The sequence below is a fragment of the Lacerta agilis genome, chromosome 5 (assembly GCF_009819535.1).
Source record: "Lacerta agilis isolate rLacAgi1 chromosome 5, rLacAgi1.pri, whole genome shotgun sequence".
In the NCBI taxonomy this organism is placed as follows: Eukaryota; Metazoa; Chordata; class Lepidosauria; order Squamata; family Lacertidae; genus Lacerta; species Lacerta agilis.
This window is the reverse complement of record NC_046316.1, coordinates 15,399,681-15,420,355: the sequence shown is the minus strand read 5'-3', so window position 1 is coordinate 15,420,355 and position 20,675 is coordinate 15,399,681. Positions and strand designations below refer to the sequence as shown.

General features: G+C 45.8%; 2 protein-coding genes and 1 long non-coding RNA gene across 3 annotated transcripts in view; all 3 read left to right on the top strand.

Moving 5' to 3' along the window:
• The window catches only part of LOC117046598 (disks large homolog 5-like), a 46,314-nt gene that overhangs the window by 9,472 nt on the left and 16,167 nt on the right, over positions 1-20,675 (top strand). The gene's annotated exons all lie outside the window — the stretch shown is intronic.
• On the top strand, positions 3,648-10,409 carry LOC117046596 (calcium-activated potassium channel subunit alpha-1-like). The gene is made up of 2 exons (XM_033148703.1): positions 3,648-4,034; positions 10,123-10,409. Exons 1-2 carry the CDS (start codon positions 3,648-3,650, stop codon positions 10,126-10,128), a joined length of 393 nt encoding a protein of 130 aa, XP_033004594.1. The 3' UTR covers positions 10,129-10,409.
• Positions 14,885-19,678, top strand: LOC117046600. The gene is made up of 2 exons (XR_004426593.1): positions 14,885-15,032; positions 19,578-19,678. It is a non-coding gene; the product is annotated as an uncharacterized LOC117046600 (long non-coding RNA).

Below are 20,675 nucleotides of genomic sequence, written 5' to 3'. Positions count from 1 at the left end.
GTTAATATGTATATTTTGAAAGTAAGTTAAATATAGAAGTAACATTTCCACAGCAGGGCTCTTTCTCATTTTGAGTAAGAGATGTACTTTATTTTTTAAACAGTAGCAACATTTGTAGAATACTTGTTTTAATTAATGTTTTAAATTAAAGAATATTTTTAGAAGCCTATATTGGATAAAAGAGTGGATAATTTTACAGAATACAGATTTATTAGAATACAGATTTGGAGGGATGGGACAACAGATTTGGGTGGCATCCCTATTTAGGCCATGAAAAAGTCAAAGTACATGGGGTTTTTGAATCACATAATAAGGAAATCATTATACATGGTGTGGGATAGGTTTAAAAACCTATTAGAAAAAAAAACACTGGTGGTTGTGTCCCCCCCCCCCCAGAGGCTATCTCAGTAAAGAGGAAAAATGTGGGGGGGGGGGGGCGGAACAGAGCAACCTATAAAGAAATACAGTCATACCTTGGGTTGCAAATGCTCTGTGTTACGTACTTTCGGGTTGTGTACTCTGCAAACCCAGAAGTGTAACTCAGAGCGTGGACGCTTCTGCGCATGTCCGCGCGGTCCATGCATGCCCAAAAGTGCCACCCGGGTTGCGCACTGTTCGGGGAACGAATTGAGTGCGCATCCTGAGGTACCACTGTACTAGAGGAGGAAGAAAACCAACTAAAATTGAGAAAGTTTGAAGAAATTAAACACCATCTTATAGATTGGTTGATATTTTTAAACTAGATCGAAGAAAAGGGTTTGCGACAGAAGTATTAAGGCTGGAAAAAGAATAATACAAAATAAATACAAAATAAAAAGAAAGTATCTAAAATGTATAGACTCCTGATAGATTGGGAAGTAAAAGAGGAAGAAGTTAAGGAAGTGGTGATTAAATGGTCAAAAGGTGTTGGTCTTTCAGATTGCTGCATATAGACTCCTGAAAAATTGGGAAGTAAAAGAGGAAGAAGTTAAGGAAGTGATGATTAAATGGTCAAAAGATTTTGGTCTTTCAGATTGCTGCTTGGGAAAAATTAAGGAAAAAAATATAAAGTTAAGAGAAGGCTTAAAATGGCAAAGCCATGGGGTGGAGTGGGGGATACAAATTTTGGACAATGCAAGGGCTTAATTGGACCTGAGTTCAGATGTCTTGGAAAAGAAATAACATTTTATTAATACAAATGAATGCACACTTTATGAAGCAAGCTAGCATTCCTTCAGCTACTGAAATATTTGAATATCCTCTCTCTGGTTAATAATCTGCATGATTTTGTTTTGGTGATCACACTGAAAGAAGGCCATAAATTCCACATAACGGCTAAGTGAAATATTTTCTGCTATTATATGGGGCATGTGGTTATCTCAAGGAATGAAGTGGTTTTTGTAATTCTAAAAGTAATGCACTTTGACTTCACAAAATGACAGAACTATGGTGGACACTGCAGTGAGTTGCATAATTGTTTAGCTAAAACTGATGTAGTTGGAGGCTCGCTGATACATTAGATGGATTTATATTCCCTCCATAGCTTTCGGATCAGTTTAAGAGATTCGCACACCCATGTTTTAATTTTCTCTATATTATATTGTTCTTTACAGGGGTATTCAAAATATTATTGAGTAAACTTCCTCTGTAATTTCCTTTCACAATTTCCTTTCTTGTCAACAGTCCTAGTGTTAGTATTATTGTCTGATTTCTTGGGGCACATACAGATCAAAACAGTTGATTATCTGTAACTTTTGCTATTCAGGTGAGTGATTTATGCAATTAACATATCCTGGCTAGGGCATCCCAAGTTCTGCTAGTGCATGATGGAACTGGGAGGGAAGGGGGTTAGCTCCACCCCTTCATTCAACGCAAGAAAGGCTCATCTATAAGACCAAAGGATTTGGCACCACTGGTCTTCATTGCTTCCTAGAAGGCCCAGCCTGCGAAGGTACAAAGAATCCTGCCTTACACTGTGAGCCTTCCATTCTTACTTCCTGGCCAGGACCACCAAAACCCACTTGTGGGGAAACGGGGAGGCAGGCTTCACAAAATCCTGTGCAAGCATATTCCTATGCTTGTTAGTGCAAACCACGTTACTGTTTTCCTTTTAATGCTCCCCCTCTCCAGCGGTAAACGCCTCCGAGTCCGGCTGTGCACTGACGGACATGCCCTCCTGTTCGTCATATGTTTATAGCTCCTGCATAAAGCCACCATTATAAAATAATCGTTACTTAACCAATGACACAAGTGGTGTCCATTTTGGCATCTGTCACCATTAAAAGCTGCCAAAGGGACAGAAAACCTATCAGCACTTGTCATTAGTGAAACCAGGTGCTGCTTTTGTGCCTTGAGAATTCCACGCATGAGGAAGCTCCGGTACAATCCAGTCGCTGTGACGTTGACAATGGGCTTTCCTTTCTCCTGGAATTCTCCCCTCCCACTGCCTGTCATGTTGCATTTTGGGATTAAGTCTCTCTCTTTTCCACCCTGCTACCTGTGCCAATTTTAAAACCATGAGCCATATTAGCTGAGATTAAAAAAAAAAAATTCCTGGTGGGTGTTTCGCTTTTAAAGCGAGAGCGACAAAAGCCGCACAAAACAAAACACACACCCCCGCATCGCGAAGCCCCCGTTTCTGCAACTCAACCTTGGCACAAGATCCGGCTCGCCGCTTTCGTTCATTTCCCCAGAACCCACGGCCTCCTTCCCTGCCTTCAGCCAAAGATTACTTTCAGATCTGCGCCGCGATAAAGAACAACAACAACGCGAACAATCCCAGCCGAACGCTGGGTTTCAAGAGCAGCCATTAATCGGGGGGCATCGGGTCCCTCTCGTGCTGTTCCCTATGTCTCGTTGCTCCTCCGATGGAGAACGAAGGAAAACAGAGAGAGAGAGGCGAGCCTTTTTAGTTGCTCCGCGACCAATCAACGCGCGGGAGCCCTTCGCCTTCCCTCTCTGTGACGTGAGAAGGACTTGTTGAAGCGGCAGGTAAAGCGCGTCGCTCTCTCGCTCGCCTCCGTCTGCCCTAGGCAGCCTCCGAGAAGCGCGCAGGGCCGTTTGGGAGAAGGCGAGGGGGAGCCTGGAGAGAGCCCCGAGACGAGGCAGCAGCTTGGCCCGGAAGGAGCCGTCCGCGCTCGGCCTCCAGCCGTGAGGGGAGCCCCTTCTTCTTCTTGGGGAGCCGAAGCCGCCGCCTCAGATGAGGAGAGAGGAAGAGGCAGGACTTGCCTGAGGGAGACGCCGAGCGGGCGCGACTGGCGAGGGGTCGCTCTCTTCCTTGGCGCTCATATCGTGAGGCGACCAAGGGACGAATCCCGCAGCAGCGCTAGTTGCTCGGCCGGGACCTGTTGGCGCTTCTGCCTCCCTGCCTGCCTGCCCGCCCGCCCGCCTTCTCCCATTCGTGGCGGCGGGCGTCGTGAGGTGCCGGAGCGAGCGGTGGCTGCTGGCTTGATTTCGGGGTTGGGGGGAAGGGGCGGCCTCTGGTTTGGCGCCGCCGCCTTGATTTCCCGCCGGAATCTTGGAACTTGGAAGGAAAGGCGCGGCGGCGGCGGCGAGGGCGCCGAAGAGCCGCGCTATGGCTGGGCCCTGGGTATGGGCTCGCCCGAGGGTGCTAGCGGAGGCAGCAGAAGCGGGAGCTCCCCGGAGCCCCGGCCTGCCCGTTCTTAGCCATGGCAAACGGCGGCGGAGGCGGCTGCAGTACATACTACTCGCGAGGAGGAGGAGGCGGCAGCAGCAGCAAGATGATCAGCACCAGCAGCAACCTGAACGCGGACTCCAGTAGCTACTACTCGGGAGGAGGAGGCGGCGGCGGCGGCATTAAGATGAACAGCCCCATCAGCACCAGCAGCAACCTGAACGCGGACTCCTCCTCAGCGATCAACGCGGCCATCATCCCCACGACCATGGAGGTCCCCTGCGACCGCGGGCAGCGCATGTGGTGGGCCTTCCTGGCCTCGTCCATGGTCACCTTTTTCGGGGGACTCTTTCTCACCCTGCTCTGGAGGACCCTCAAGTACCTGTGGACCGTCTGCTGCCACTGTGGGGGCAAGGAGAAGGTAACCGTTTCTCTTCTTTCCCGGGTTCTCCCGCTTGAGGGTCGCTTCACACGTTGCCTAGGGCGAGGCGGGAAGCTGAGGTTGTGGAGTGGGGGGAAGGCGAGGGTTTGACACCTGCAGAATGTCCCGTTTATTATTTACAAATCATTCCAGGGCAACTTGGGTTAAGACTGCAGCCATGCATCTGATAGGGAAATGGATCCCAGTGAGTTCAGAGGCTTCATTCTTGAGGGCATCTGCTTAGGAGAGCAAGTGCAGCAGACGTCACATGCAGCTCAGTTCTAAACCTGTTTCTTCAGAAGCCCTTCTTTCAAAGGACTCAGGGACTGCAGCCTTGGTCCCAAGTAAACTGCAAGGGATGGGAAGATTCATCTTTCCTTCACTTCTTTTGGTCCTTTCTAATTTACTGCTAGAGATGTCTTTCTTTCTTTCTTTCTCTCTCCCCCTCCCTCCCTCCTTCCGTGTGTTTATACATATTAATAAATATATTAAAGTGCATTCCTTTGTTGCAAGAAACATATTTAAGGAAGTCCAGAAGGCACCAAATACCCAGAAATTATTTGGAGATGATTACCAGCACTACCTATATTTCCCTTGACCACCTGATCCCAAGGTTACAGAACTGAACAAAGTACCTACAGTTCTTCTGTGGGCTGCCAAGTCATCCATGTGGACTTGGTTGTAGGAATAAGTTTCTATCCCTTGAATGTCCAGCAGTATTAGCAATTTCTAGAGCCAAAGTGGGCTCTTCGTTATATGCCCCACTTGCCCAGGCAGCTAACCCTGCAGTGTCTCTCAAAGAGTCATTGATAAATCTGGAGAGTCACACATCTCCACTTTTGCTCATTCACCATCAGTAGTACAGGGTGGCTGAATTGTGTTTACTGTGCTGTGCTTAAAGTCCAAGAGAAACTGCAGAGATGGCACTCCTCCTGGCATGCTGCCCTCCCTAAGCCCCTGAGCAAGCTAACAGCTGATGCTTCATAAACTCTCTTTGAAAAGAAGCCTTCTCATTCAAAACTGATAGCACATATTGCACAGTTGAACATTACTTTTGAACATGCCATATATTGTTGATGTTTCCTGGCCAGGTTGTATATTGAGTAGGTTTTTTACTGCCTTTCTCTAGCTAACATTACTGACCTTGAAAGGCCTGTGTGTCCTTCTGGATTGTTGTTTTAAATGTACAATTCATATCATTAAAATGTGTCCCTTGGTTGAGTAATTGTCCACATTTACAAAATACAGAGCATGAGCATCTTAATCTCAGGGTTGTGGGTTCAAGCCCCACATTGGGTGAAAGTTTCCTGCATTGCAGGGGTTTAGGCTAGATCAGGGGTCGGCAAGTCTTATCTTGCATGGGCTGGTTCACTGCCGCAGACCCCCTCTAGATGACTAGTGGTCCCTTCCAACTCAACAGTTCTATGATTCATGTATTGTGAGGCTGTGCAATCAGTGCTGTTTTTGGTAAGATAAATGGTTGCCATGGTTAGCAGAAAAGGGGGTGTCAGTCCTCTGTACTGGTTTGTATTTTCACAAAAGAGCCCTGGGTGCAATAGAGGCATTGCATTAGTAGTGGACAGTATGGGTGGTGGTGGAGATGCATACCTTACTCCTCTAGCAGGTGCATAGCTGCTATTTACCTGTGGTAGGGTGGGTTTGAGGCAGTGGCAAGGTCGGTGCAGTGCAAATGCACTGGCCATGTCAATCCAGTACTCAAGTTTGTGCATTTGCTCTCTGCCATTCTCACCGCACCCTTGCCCCCTGCCCTGAGTAAGCACCAATGATTTACCTGCTGGGAGGCAGGCAGGAAAGTGCTCCCCCGCACACACCTTCTGCTACAGGATTACATGGTGCTCTTAGAGTATGCAGTTTAGGAATCGGGAAGATGTTGGGTGACAGAACATTGTTTCGCACAGGCCCCTTCATTCCCACTGCTGCTTTTTTATGCTGCATACCCAGAACACACCCTGCATGCTTGTTGAAACGTATTTTTCAAGAAACCAATGTAGACCAAACTGAAGGGGAATGGAGGCATCTCATTAAAATACCTTAGCTACAGGATTAATTAATTCTACTTTAGGCTACTACTCATAATTGTGGAATCAATAGGAATTTTGCCTTTGCTTCAGCCATGTCAAAACTGCATGCTAGGTGATTCTGAAAATATATATATATAGAGAGAGTACTAGTGATTTCTCAATTAAAGATATGAATTGAATTATTCATGCCAGTTTTTAAAAGTATAACTGTGCAATTTTAAGTAGTGTTTGTTTGTTTGTTTGCTTGCTTGCTTGCTTGCTTACTTGCTTACTTGTATGATCTAGGGAGAAGTATGTATTGTGTTTGGTGTTTTTTCCTTAACATGGGTCCTGGTTTGTATCTAAAAATGGGGAAATTATTAGGGAATTAGATGATGGGTTCTTATTTATTCATGTGTTGTTGCTCATGACATTGTGATATAAAGTGTATAAATGCAAAAAATAGCACATCAGATGGCCCATAATCATTCTAATTGCAAACATGGCTGATCACATGATTATCTGTTTGGAAGCAAAAGAGGACTACCCAAAAGTAAGCAAGTGGTTTCTACCTGGCTATCCCTAGGTATACACACACCTGTAAATTAAAAGAAAAATAAATTTTACGCCAAAGGCCTTATGCACTGGCAGGATCTACAGAAAACTGATGGCGGTGGATCGAAGAGATAAGAAAACAATAGATTAACTTTCCTCTACTGTCATGCCACAACTTCCCCATATTGTGTAGTAATCAAATGCTCAGGTTCACAACTAGTTGTCACCTCTAAATCTGACCCCACTGATATAGCACAGCAGAGGAAAGGCCTCAAGGTGGGAGGGAAAGGGGGAAAGCCCCCTCCTCACATTCCAGGCATGTTGTTGAAGGTCCCACGAAACACTGCCCATTTGTACTATTTATGTTCATTTTGCACTGTGGAGTTGGACGTTTCAGCTTTGGAAGGAAATGTCTGTGGTTACTGGTTGATTCCATAATCGTCTGAATTTCTTGTGATCTTTCCAGCAGGTCTGTTTGCACTGCACCTTCAGAACCCAGGTCAGGGTGACTCTGCTTGTGACTGAGACCTGCAATGTCATGGGGTCTTTCCAGTCTTCTGGATAATGTTGGCAGCATCCGGAGTTGATCCAAAGTTGCCTTGCTTCAACCAGGCTGTGGGCACAATAAGGTGCTAAAGCCACACCTGGTGCTGTTGACCCTTACCTTAATTCACTTGATAGCAGTTAACCATTGAAATGATGATGATGATGATGATGATAAATAATTTATTTATACCCCGCCCATCTGAAAAGGCATGGATACAGTTTGCCCTTAGGTAGTAAAGCCCAATAACTTGGCTTGAGGATTGTTTATTTACTTACATCGCATACCCTCTAAGTGTCCCTGTTTTACAGGGACAGTTCCTGAGTTACAGAAGACATCTCAGTTTATGTTTTGACCTTGGAATGTCCTGCTTTTCCTTAGGACATCCCCATTTTCATTGGAGAAATGTTGGAGGGTATGGAGTTATCCAACCTGCCATCTGTATATAGGGATTAAGTTCAATAGTTAATGTTTTATTATGGTTTTATATATGTTGGAAGCCACCCAGAGTGAATATTATTATTATTATTATTATTCATTAATAATAATTTTTGAATAGGGCATCCCTGTTTTCATTGGAGAAATGTTGGAGGGCATAATATCGGGGTTGGGGAACATGCGACCCTCCAAATGTAGCTGAGCTACAACTCCCATCATCCTGGGCGTTGGCTGGGGATACAGCTGATGGGAACTAGAATCCAGCTACATTTTGTTGTTGTTTTTGAAGGGAAGAAAAACCAGGCTCTGGGCAGTTACGGGGGGGGGGGGCAAAATGGCATTGGGGGTATTCGCAAGTGAAAATCAACGGACATAAAAAGGGTTAAGCATCCTTGTCTGTCTGCCTGACTGTTCCCCCTAGAAATGGCACCTTGTTCCTGACAGGTTAGATATCATTCCCCCTTTGTGTGTACAGTCATACCTCGGTTACGGCCGCTTCAGGTTGCACAATTTCAGGTTGCCGACCGCACCAAACCCAGAAGTAACAGAATGGGTTACTTCCAGGTTTTGGCACTTGCGCATGTGAAGGAGCGTTAATTCGCTCTTTGCACATGCACAGAAGTGTTGGATTGCGTTGCGCGTGCGCAGACGCAGCAGCGTGGGTTGCAAACACTGCGGGTTGTAAACATGCCTCCCACACAGATCGCGTTCACAACCCATTCCACAAACCATCTTTCCCAATCTGGGGAAGCAGAAGAGGCACAATTCACATACAATTACAATCAGCTCCTCATTGCCTGCATCCCAACGGTGGGATTTTTATGTTTCTCCCCCAATAGTTTGCCAAAGGTTTCCCTTGAATGCAGTCTTGCATCAGAGTTTTGCAACCTCGCATCCAGTGACAGATTGTGCTGAGTAAAATTGAAAGCTAGTTGTTAAAGCTCAAATGTTTGTGAAAGACAACAGCAAGCACTGGCCCCTTGCTAACGGAGCCTTCAATGACTGTTCTACATGGTCATTGTTGGAACCAACAGCCATTTGGCTCCTCCCCTTTCCTGAGCGTTCTTCAACGACTATTTCACTTCTTCATCCCATAACAGATGAAAGAGGTTGGTACCTGATTTCCTGCTCCTGACTCATTCCTTCCCCCCTTTTTGTATTATGTCATTTAGGAGCAGCTGGCATGATGTGTCACATATTAATTTAATTTACCGTTCTGTCCTATGGACTCAACTCATAGCAGTTCCCCCCCCCCACTCACACCATAAATTTGTAATAGTTCTGTCTCAAACAGGCTTGCGATGTAAGGAAATTGAATGGTTGGGGAATAAAAATCACATAAGCATAAAAACCAAGAGCTACAAAACCAACTAGTCCAGAGCCAGTCCAAAGGATAAGTCCTTTTTGTAGGCAAAGCCACCTGTTGGTGTGGTCTTAACTGTAGGTGCTGTTATAGAATTAATAATACAGTGGTACCTGTATTGTGCTCTGGCAGCGCAGCGGTAGCAGGAGGCCTCATTAGGTAAAGTGGTGCTTCAGGTTAAGAACAGTTTCAGGTTAAGAACTTTGCTTCAGGATAAGAACAGAAATTGTGCTCTGGTGGCGCAGCGGCAGCAGGAGGCCCCATTAGCTAAAGTGGTGCTTCAGGTTAAGAACAGTTTCAGGTTAAGAATGGACCTCCAAAATGAATTAAGTTCTTAACCCGAGGTACCACTGTACTGTGGGTGGGCTGGTTGCCTGGAGGTGATAGTTTCAAATGACTAGATCTGCATTTTTCAAACTTGGGGCCCCACTGGTACTGCCAGCTAGGGATGATGGAACTTGTAGCCCAACAACAGTTGAAGACCTAAGTTTGAGAAAACACTGGGCTAGGTGTTAGGAGACCAAAGACTCGTGTCTGAGTAGGGCTGCGATGCCCATCAAGTAAAAGAACCATGTCCCTTGTGAAGCAGTTTTAATGGTGCTGTGTTCACATGATATGTGGCTTTCGAGTGGAGTGTAATCCTATACAGGGCAGGCAGTTGACCAGCTTTTCAGATGCAGGAAACTGTCACCCACATTACCCCTGTCTTGCCAGAATTCCAGTTCAGCTTATTTTCCGTTGTCCATCTCACCACTGCCTCTAGGCTTTGGCCCAGGTTTTGCACAGCCTCTCCTGATTCAGATGTTATGAAGAAATAGAGCTATGTGTCATCAGTATACGGTTGGCACCTTGCCCCCAAATGCCTAATCACCATTCCCAGTGGCTTTGTGTAAATGTTAAATATCATTGGGGGTAAAGGAGATAGTGCTTTGAATGACAATAGGAATACACGTTCCTTGACACCCCCCACCCCAGTCTAGCCGCCTGCTGTTTTGAGTAACTAGGTAAGCAAGGTCAAGGTCACTCTAGAAATAATAAATGGGTTTGTGTTGTTCAGTCACTGTATTGCAGAGAACAATCTGAAATAACTAGAGTGAGAGAATATCCCAGGTCCTTGTGTCTAGGACCGCAGTCTAAGCTTTGTTTTGTTAATTTGCTGGATTCCAGGAATGAAGGATCACCTGTGAATGTATTCACCCATACTGGTGCAGAACACAGGGTGAAAATGGGTCTTTGTCACAGTTTGTGGTGCGGTAGCAACAAAGCTAGAGCAAAGCGTTCAGAGAGAGGTAAATCGGTGAATGTCTTTGATGAGGAGTCACAGCAGAAACCTGATCCAAGTTGTGTTCATGGTCTCCATCCACCTGGAGAAACCAGACCTTCAGGTGAGCTGCCCTCCTTTTTATATTTTAAGTGCTACTTGTTTTACATGCCCATTTGTCATGCCTCTTTTTAAAAAACAAAAACAAAAACAAAAACCTTTTAAAAACTTAGATTAGCTTGTTTTTGCTATATACTCTAGAACTGGTGTGGGGGACTTGGATCTGCCCAACAAATTGTATCCCTCAGTCACCAGCTTGTCATGGGCCGCTTTGAAAAGAAGGTGGGGCCAACACTTGTCAATCACACAATGTCCTAAAGATGTCAGGCGATTGACACCTGTCAGAGTTCGACAGGGTGTGTGTCTTGCTGCAACAGTTGGCCAGCTCATGGGCAATTATAGTGACCCTTTTTGAAGGTGTGCTTCTAGCATCAGTCAGCTCACTGGCAGAGAGAGTGAAAGAGAGCACCCACTTTCAAAGGAGAGGCTTGCTCCATTATCCCAAAGTAGCTTGCATTGAAACTGCATGCTAAAATTGGGGGGGGGGGGGCTTTCAGGATACAATTTCAATGTAAACTACTTCAAAACACAGCCCTAGTGCAGTCAATCCCCATGGGTCTTCCTGTCAATTCCAATCAGCTGATTGCTCCTTTGCAAGCAGAGCTTTCCAACAGCACCCATCAGGATTAATCTCCTGATTGTAGCCGCATTTATACCTGCCCCATGCCTGATGTCGAACAAGACTAAATTTTAATTCTTAAGACCCCTATTTGCATGGGGGTTGAGTTCCAAGGTCATTGTGCGCATCGGCAAAGTGCACATAAGCCCACCCGATTATGCCGAGTCCCATTCGCCCCCCCCCATTCCTCCCTCTTCCAGGTGCAGAAACCGCACATGCGTGCACAGTCGCACATGCTTTGAATGTGTTGAAAATGGGAGTTTCCTGGACCTGATATCCCAAGCACCAATAGCAAGAGGCTTTGGACAAACTTGGTAGCAGTTGCGCTATGCCCTGCTGCTTAGTGGTTCACAAAGACCGTTGGCCTGGTTTACTGTGCCTTTTCCTAAGTTACTCTCTTGCATCATGCACTTTTTGAGATGCCAATGAGATGCGAAGAAAGATTCTTTTACTTTTATGCATATATCTTACCCCACTGTTGTGCGCATGACCCTTGCATAAGTAGTTTTTTTAATCGCATCGTTCTGACATTCTGACTCTTGCTGTGCATTTAGGAGCCAAAGTCCCACAGGGTGATACCTTTATTTAGAAGCAAGAACCCCTGCAACTCTTTCCAAGGTTCTCTGATGCCCGCCAGCCCATATGGCCTTGCACTTCCCTTGCTAGCCATGTGTTGTAACTGCAGGCATCTCTCAATAGGGATACAAGGTTGAGGCAGACCCCGCAAATGCACATGAACTGTAATCACAGTGGCACCGATTACAGTCACAGAAGCTCAGGTTACAAGTTGGCTGCATTTTTCTAGTGGAAGAGGGCCTTACATACAACCTGTCACACGCAAATATGTCTTCCGAAAAATGGTGGTCCTTATTTCATGTGTTCCACCTCAAACACACCTGGTGCAACTCCCAAGGCCCTTGATGAGTTGCATCGGTTGTGCTTGAGACAACACCTGTTGTATTTGTGCCTTTGCGAGGAATTCCATTCAGGGGGTTTATTCACTGTTACTCACAGTGAGACTGGAGAAGCCAGTATAAGTTGCTTTTTCAGCTGAATTTGGAGAAACCGCTTGAAGCATATGTTGATTTTAGCTATTTCAATTGCTTTGGTTTGATTTGCTCATTGCAAACAGCTGAAAGTATGTAAATTTTGATAATAAACCTGCTTTGCAATGGGAGTAGTAGTTCCAGATTTGCCAGGTTTGTGACGAGGGTTGTCTTGGAAATGATGGTTCCGTTGTATATGTCATGATGGAATGCCAAATCATATAAAAGTGGCTGGAGGATCTAGTCCTTGTCAAAATCTCAGCTTACACATAACATACTCCATTATAGCTATATTTCAGAGTGAATGGTACCAATCTTCCAGTGTAAGATTTGAGGCTGTTTCCTAGTGAGTTGCAATTACTTTCCATGTTGCCAAGATCATATATAAAGCCAGTTCTTTTGACAATATATTTACATTGGTATCATCAAAATATTCAGCAACATTAAATTTGGGCAACAAACAGTAGTTTCTTGGACAACAAACAGTAGTTCCAGAAATCTTGCACTAACATAAATGATATGCACAAAGTTTATTGCAATCCTCCCCCCAAAATTAGGTGATACAGAAGAAAGCATTTTTTACATGTGCAAAGGAGTACAGTACCATCTGTGTAGTACAGGCAACCCCTGATTTGTTCGGGGGTTGCATTTTGGGTCATGGCACGCACTGAAGGAGCCCTTTTCTTGCTGCTTCCAAGGTCACCGCAATTCATGCATGCACGCAGGGGCAGAGGAAGGTGGAGGCGATGGGAGCACCCTGCCCCCCTTGGCGCGATCCCGGGGGTTCCATCATGGCTGCACCCGCGCTGGGCTCCCCGCCCCCGCAGGCTGCACGTCCCACCCCCAGAACGGGTGCCCCGCCCCTGAGGGCAGCGCGCCACACCCCTAGTGTGCGTGCCGCGCCCCTTTGGGCGGCACGCCCTCGGGATGCGTGCCAGCTCTGCCCCCGCCTGCTCCCCGCCCCTGGTGCCGGAGAATGAAGCTCCGCCACTGCATGCACGGCCATGTATAGTTGGAACATGCACAAAATAGTAATTGCCTGTAATTTTAAGGAGTTTCCTTTAAGGAACCTGGAAACATATCTTAAGCATCATGGTTCCCAAAGTTTATTCCTTGGGAAGAATTTGTGTGCCCATGTCAACTGATCAGGATGTCACCAGCACTCCACACATCAGCATTGGTGACCACACGCTTGAGGTGGTAGACAACTTTGCCTACCTGGGTTCCACCATAACCAGCAATATTTCTATTCATGCTGAGCTGGACAAGTGTATTGTCAACATAGCTATGGCAAGGGCCCACCTCCACAGAAGGGTATAGGAGAATGTGATACGAAGAGGAAGGTCTACGAAGCCTGCATGTTGAGCATGCTGCTTTATGGACGTGAGTCGTGGGCAACTTATCAGGAGAGATGCCTCAACTCCCTCCACATCTGCGTGAGGAGGACTTTGGGTATCCCATGGCAGAACAGAATGTCAAACAAAGATGTTTCCTAAGTCTTTATTCCCAGCGTATTCACAATACTGTTTCAGCAATGTCTATGCTGGCTTTGCCATGTCCACATAATGGAAGATGGCAGGATTCCCAAGGATGTGCTCTAAGGGGAGCTGGATTCAGTCACCAGGCCAGATGGCAGACCATCTCTGCGTTACACAGATGTCTGCAAATGTAACACAAAGGCTAGCAACAACCCCAACGTGGGGGAATCTCTTGCAGATGACCGAAGTGCCTGGAGACAGGAATTCAAATTGTGTATTCCTAGTGTAAGATCTGTGTGGTGGTGACTCACGAGTAACGACTCAGAAGTCCAACCTGTCTTTTAACAGGTTTATTGTGCAAAGTATATACAGTGCAGAGTTTCAGAATACATGTCCATCTCAGTTGCGGGCAGAATCGGGGAGTGGCCCCTTCCGGCTTCTCCCCCAACATAAGAACTTCAACACCCCGAGTCTCCTCCTCCCCTCTCTGCACTTCATCCCTCTGCACAGCTGGGGCGACGGACGTGGCGTCCCAACCTCTTGACCGCTCGGTTGGGATGAGGCATTGGGGCTCTCCATGGCTTCTCCAAGCCTTTTCACCTCCCGGCTGGCCCCTTCCCTTTCCTCCCCACTGGAGGTGTGGCTGCTCGCCATGCTGGAACAGGTGCTGCTGCACAATAAGGGTGCAGGCTCCCTGTACTCTATGGACCCCCCCCGGCCCCCTCCATGAGCCTAGTGGCAGTTCCCTGACACCTAGCAATGAGGCTAGCAACATCAACCCCACCGTAGGGGAATCTCTTGTAGATGACCAAAGTGCCTGGAGATAGGCAGTCAAATTGTGTATTCCTAGCAATGACGAGGAGGAATGACCGCTGAGGGGAGGAGAAGAAACACAGCGGTACACCTGCATCAGCACAACCAGACATCTTCATCTGCCTCAGCTGCAACAAAACATGTCTCTCCCGCATCAGTCTCTATACCTACAGCAGGCGCTGCAACAGCCAGTAGTTTTTTCTTGGAGGTTGCCAAGTTGGGGGACACTGCACTGTTTGTCCCCAGCCTCTAGATCTACTTTTTTCATCCCCAGAGTTCATGGAATTTGTGTGTATAGTACATTGGACACAACACTATGTTGATAAGACACATCCCAGTTAGATGAGTGAGCCTACTTTGGTGGCTAGAGTGGAAACTAGCCTAGAAACCTGACTGCGGTTCAAGTCTGTCTTCATTGCAGCCATGCATGGCCCTGGCAAATTTATCATTCATTTCCTTTGGAATAGCTTTTTCACATTCTCACTTTTTCTAGCAAACAGATTGATTGGTTTTTTGAAAAATGCTATTGTCTAACCCCTCTAACTACGTGTTTGCTTATGTTTGGCAACAGGTACCCCCCCTGAACTCATTGATGTGAGGCAGATGAATAATAATAGTGCTGAAAGAAATTCCACCACGCCTACTGAGGAAAAAAGAGAGAATGATAAACCGGAGACGATTGTGTTTCACCCTTGCCAGGAACAGGAGGAGTCTCCGGGATCAAGCTTTGATGAATGCAGGTAAAAGACTGAGGGTATATTCCCAGGTCTAACACATATGTTGTGTTTTGCTTAAAATCTTATCATTCTGGCTGCTTCAAAGTCTTTCCAAGGGTGAGGGCCTGTCAATGTATAAGTCCGTGTATTTTAAAATAGTTTATGGCTTTCCCGCCCTCTCTGACTTTGATTCGCAGCCCTATCTGCTGCAGTCGACCTCTAATTAATCTGCGTCATAAATCACTCCAGACACTCCAAGAAGTCGGCTAGGTCTCTAACAGAGGTGAACAAGCAACCAACAACCAGGGGTGTAATTATGTTATAAATTCTTTTCCACACAGTTTATTTCCAATCTCACTTGTTGTAAGTAATAAGAACGTTTCTTCAAGGGGGTTTTGCCCATAGATACATCAGAGTTCCATAACATAAAGCAAGGCATACTGATAGAAAGTTGCAGTCCTCTTTTCTTCTTATCTCCTCAGGTGGCTGGATTTTAAGCAAAGTATCTTTCTCCTTCTAGTCTGAAGCAAGTCCAAAACATTACCGAATTATTCATTTAAGTTGTGGAACTCAGGGCAGGAACAATGGCGTCAGGGAGAGCCGGAATTCTCTCGGGGGCTATGCGTCCGAACCCCGCTTTTCCTCCCTCCTCAGAGGTCGGGGCAGGGTTAATGGGCATCGTGGACGAGGCAGCTCTTCCCACCGGTCCTGGGAAGATTTCGGGAGGCTGATTTGCTCCCATCTCAGCCCCTAATTACCCCATGAGATTCGGAAGAGATGTTATTTTCTGCCATTTTCCTCCCACTCCTCAGCGGAAGTCGCTAAAATGGCATCATTTTAACATCAGTAGAGAGATAATGTGCAGAGCTTTTGGTTACAGATTTAAGATTTAAGAAGAAGGTGGAGAGCCAGTTCTTGCATATTATGGTGGGGAGTACAGTGGTACCTCGACTTATGAAATTAATCCGTTCCGAAGGCGCGCTCGTAAGTCGAAATCTTCGGAAGTCGAAGGCGCCATCTTGGAACGGCGGGAAAAAATTGGAAGTCGAAAAATGTGCATTCAAATTTTCATAAGTTGAGGTATTTTTTTTTGCTTCCGGAGGTCATTCATTGTTTAGGGAAGTTTTTAAACTGTGATATTTTAAATGTATTTTAATATTTGATGGAAGCCGCCCAGAGTGGCTGGGGAGACCCAGCCAGATGGGCGGGGTACAAATAAATTATTATTATTATTATTATTATTCGGAAGTCGAAAAATACGGAAGTCGAGTCGCTCGGGTGTCGAGGTACCACTGTATAAGCTTAGCTTGGTGTGGAATGAATCGAGGTTAGCAACTGTTGGGTGACCTTCTCTGAACAGACACCTCCCACCTCTCTTTAGATTTGAGATTCTGCAGCAGAAAGTGAGCAAGGCCATTGCCCTAAACAAGGAGCTACAGAGAGAGATGGAGTGGATGCAGGCAGAAATGACAAGGTTTAAAACAATGCATCTGAAAGCCTTGAAGGATGCAGAGAAGAAGTACGAGGAAGAGAGGGACAAAATGCTCAATGAAATGGATGGGCTGAAAACAGAGCTGGAACTTGTCAAATCCCAACTGAAAAACATGTCCACAGCGGCTAGTGAGAAAATGGAAGCTTTAGGACAGGTGATTTGTGCCACCAAACATCTGGGCAATGCATGGTTTAAGACAGGCACCCCCAAACTTCAGCCCTCCAGATGTTTTGGACTACAATTCCCATCATCCCTGACCACTGGTCCTGTTAGCTAGGGATCATGGGAGTTGTAGGCCAAAACATCTGGAGGGCCGCAGTTTGGGGGTGCCTGGTTTAAGAGCTACTTGTCTGTTTTAAAATTCCATCTGCTCGGCACTACAGTCTATAAGGCACAATGGTTTTTACATCCCTACTTTGTAGGGATATTACAACAAAACATTCCTTGACCATGATTTTGTGTGCCAGTAAGAGATATACTATATGTTTCATGATGTATCCAAGGCTTTGCAGAAATAAATCTGAGGGGCAGTCTAAAGTCAAGACTTTTTAAACTCGACGGTTGAACCCCATTTTTCAAATTTTCACAGTTTGTTTCTTTTCTGATGATTATTTGACACGGATAATATTGGCTCCCTGAAAATCATGGTTTGCTCATACACAAAGACTTGACAAGAGAAGGGATGGAGTAATACTCTTTAGAGGCGTGGGAACATAAATCGTCCAAGTCTAAACATTGAACAGCCAGAAAGGCCCATCTGGCCCAGTATCCTGTTCTTATAGTGGTCATCCAGATACCCGGTAGGAACCCGTGTCCGATACCTACCTTATTATTTGCTCCATGACGCACTTTTTCCCTCCCAAAAAGGAAGGGGAAATGTCTGTGTGTCTTATGGAGCGTAGGCACTGGACGGCAACAGGATACCTCGGCGTCACGAGCGGAGGGATGCTTCTGCTGCCAGAGCCTGCGCCTCTCCTGGCAGCAGAATCCTGTCCCTGCTCTTGCAGGGGTGGGGGCAGACAGACAAGCAGCCGAAAGGTCCGGTGTGTGTAATGGTGCGAAAAATATGGTAATTTGCAGTTTGTAGGAGTTGAGCATAGTGAATACCAGCAGCCTTTATTGATGTTGGCCAGCCGAGGTGTTGACCCACTCCTAGCTTTTGCATGGTTGACATACCATATTTTCATTGCAGATAAATGGCATTGCACTAATAATAATAATAATAATAATAATAATAATAATAATAATTTATTATTTGTACCCCGCCCATCTGGCTGGGTCTCCCCAGCCACTCTGGGCGGCTTCCACCAAACATTAAAATACATTTAAAATATCACAGTTTAAAAACTTCCCTAAACAGGGCTGCCTTCAGGTATTTTCTGAATGTCAGGTAGTTGTTTATTCCCTTGACTTCTGATGGGAGGGCGTTCCACAGGGCGGGCGCCACTACCGAGAAGGCCCTCTGCCTGGTTCCCTGTAGTTTTGCTTCTCGCAGTGAGGGAACCGACAGAAGGCCCTCGGCGCTGGATCTCAGTGTCCAGGCTGAATGATGGGGGTAGAGACGCTCCTTCAGGTATACAGGACAGAGGCCATTTAGGGCTTTAAAGGTCAGCACCAACACTTTGAATTGTGCTCGGAAACATACTGGGAGCCAATGTAGATCTCTCAGGACCGGTGTTATGTGGTCCCGGCGGCCACTCCCAGTCACCAGTCTAGCTGCCGCATTCTGGATTAATTGCAGTTTCCGGGTCACCTTCAAAGGTAGCCCCACATAGAGCGCATTGCAGTAGTCCAAGCGGGAGATAACCAGAGCATGTACCACTCTGGCAAGACAGTCTGCGGGCAGGTAGGGTCTCAGCCTGCGTACCACATGGAGCTGGTAGACAGCCGCCCTGGACACAGAATTAACCTGTGCCTCCATGGACAGCTGTGAGTCCAAAATGACTCCCAGGCTGCACACCTGGTTCTTCAGGGGCACAGTTACCCCATTCAGGACCAGGGCTAAATTTGGGCTAAATTTAATTCTCTTCTTTGATGTTTCTTGACCAAACCCCTTTTGTTTATCCATGCCTAATCTTTCATTAATTTGGAAGTATTGAAGTCAATCAGTCAAATGAAAACGAATTTCTTCAAAATCCTTTACTTCAATTTCAATTTGTTGTTTTTCTCTTCTAATAACATCTTGTACGTTGGCCAGTTTCCCTTCGTATTTTTCTTCGCAGCTAAAGCGTCTATAGGTGAAATCCACCGGGGGGGGGGGGTTGGGTTCCAGTAGTTCTCTATATTTACTCCATATTTTATATAAATATGTTCTTATTATATGGTTTAGAAATCCTTTGTGGACTTTCACCTTATCATAGGCTAGGTAGGTGTGCCAACTGTAGCGGTTATCAAAACCCTCAATGTCCAGCAGGTCTGTATCTTTTAGTATCATCCATTCGCGGATCCAGTCCAGTCCTGCTGCCTCATGATATAGTTGAAGGTCCGGTAAGGCAAAACCTCCTCTCTCCTTCCGGTCTATAAGCAGTTTGTGTTTTATTTTGGACTTCTTCCCATTCCAAATAAATCTTGCAATGTCTCTCTGCCAGCTTTTAAAACAATTCATTCCCCCTAGGACCGGAATGGTCTGAAACGAAAAGAACATTCTTGGCAGGACATTCATTTTCACTATTGATATTCTACCCCAGAAGGAGAGATGGAGTCTACTCCAACTTTCTAAGTTTCTCTTTATAGCACTTCGTTCCAAGTGTTCACATAATTATCTTGAAATAGATTAATCCATTTTGCCGTTAGCCATATTTCTAAGTACTTGACTTTTTAAAAAAAATCCAGCCCTGTAATTTCCTGTAATTCATTTTGTTCATTAATTCCCATATTTTTAACCAGCAAGTTGGTTTTCTTATAATTTATTTTAAATCCGGCCGTGTGTCCAAATTCATTTATTAATTCTATTGCTTTTGGGGTGCTTTCTCTAGGGTTATCGGTGGTTAATATTAGATATTCGGCATAAGCGTTTGGTTATAAGATTTCTCTCCGACCACAATCCCCTTTATTTTTTCTTCTTTCTTTAACAACAGAAGTCCACTTTCAAGAGGCCTCAGACTCCTAAGATGGGCATAGGAGCGTTGCTATATTCGCCTCAGCCCTCCAAAACGGAAGCCATTTCATCGATGAAGGTGAGTGTTGAAGGGGATGGGAGGTAAAAGGAAGTAAAAGATGCATCTTTCATTTTAAAACATGGGCTTATTTGCATCTGTGCATAGCACAGCGGTGGCACATGGCACAAGATAGCGGTCAACATTACTGCTGCAGAAACAGAAAAATTCTCTGTGTACAAAACGCCAAAACAAGAGAAGTCCATCTTTGATCCGGACACTTTCAAGAGGCCTCTGACTCCTCCTAAGATGGACTACCTGTCTCCGAATCAGGCGTTGGGACATTCGCCCCAGCCCTCCAAAATGGAAGCCGTTTCCACCCCTCCCAAGAGAAGTGATTCTATTAAGTTCAAACACAAACAACAAGCAAGTTCCACCTCGGACTCCACCGCCACGACCGGCTCGCTGCCAGTCAGGCCCACTGCAGCTCAGCCTCCTGTGTCCATCTAACTCAAGCCAGACTGTGGTATTCATAAGGGGCGAGTTGAACTGAAACTGACATGAGGACAAATAGAAGAAGGTGCTTTCACCCCGATATGGCTCCCCTTTATCACATGCACTGCCCAACAAGACAATGACAAAAATCCACCAACAGTATACGAATCAATATGGCTAACCTGACTCAAAAACATAGTAAAGAGAACCCGCACAAGCGACGCTGACACAAAACCCCACACATACATTAAGTAGAATAGAAACATTGCCACCCCACCCCACCCCCACTCAACATGGCTCCCTCCACCTCTTTCCCCCTTTTCTTCCCAACTCTAATGTCTCAGCAAATGAAAGTGATCTGTAGAAAATGTAACTTGAAAAAAGACATTGCACGTACTTTTGTAAACCAAGAAATCTTTTATAAAAAATACATTAAAAAATAATAAGGGGCGAGTTGGACCTACTAGACATTATTACAGGGAAGAGAGGGTCAACTGCACATTTGCCTTCAAGGAATTCAGATGAAAATGACTTTGGTTTTCAAAGAATTGAAGAGCCCAAAATTAAAAAGCCAAGGCCCAGGTC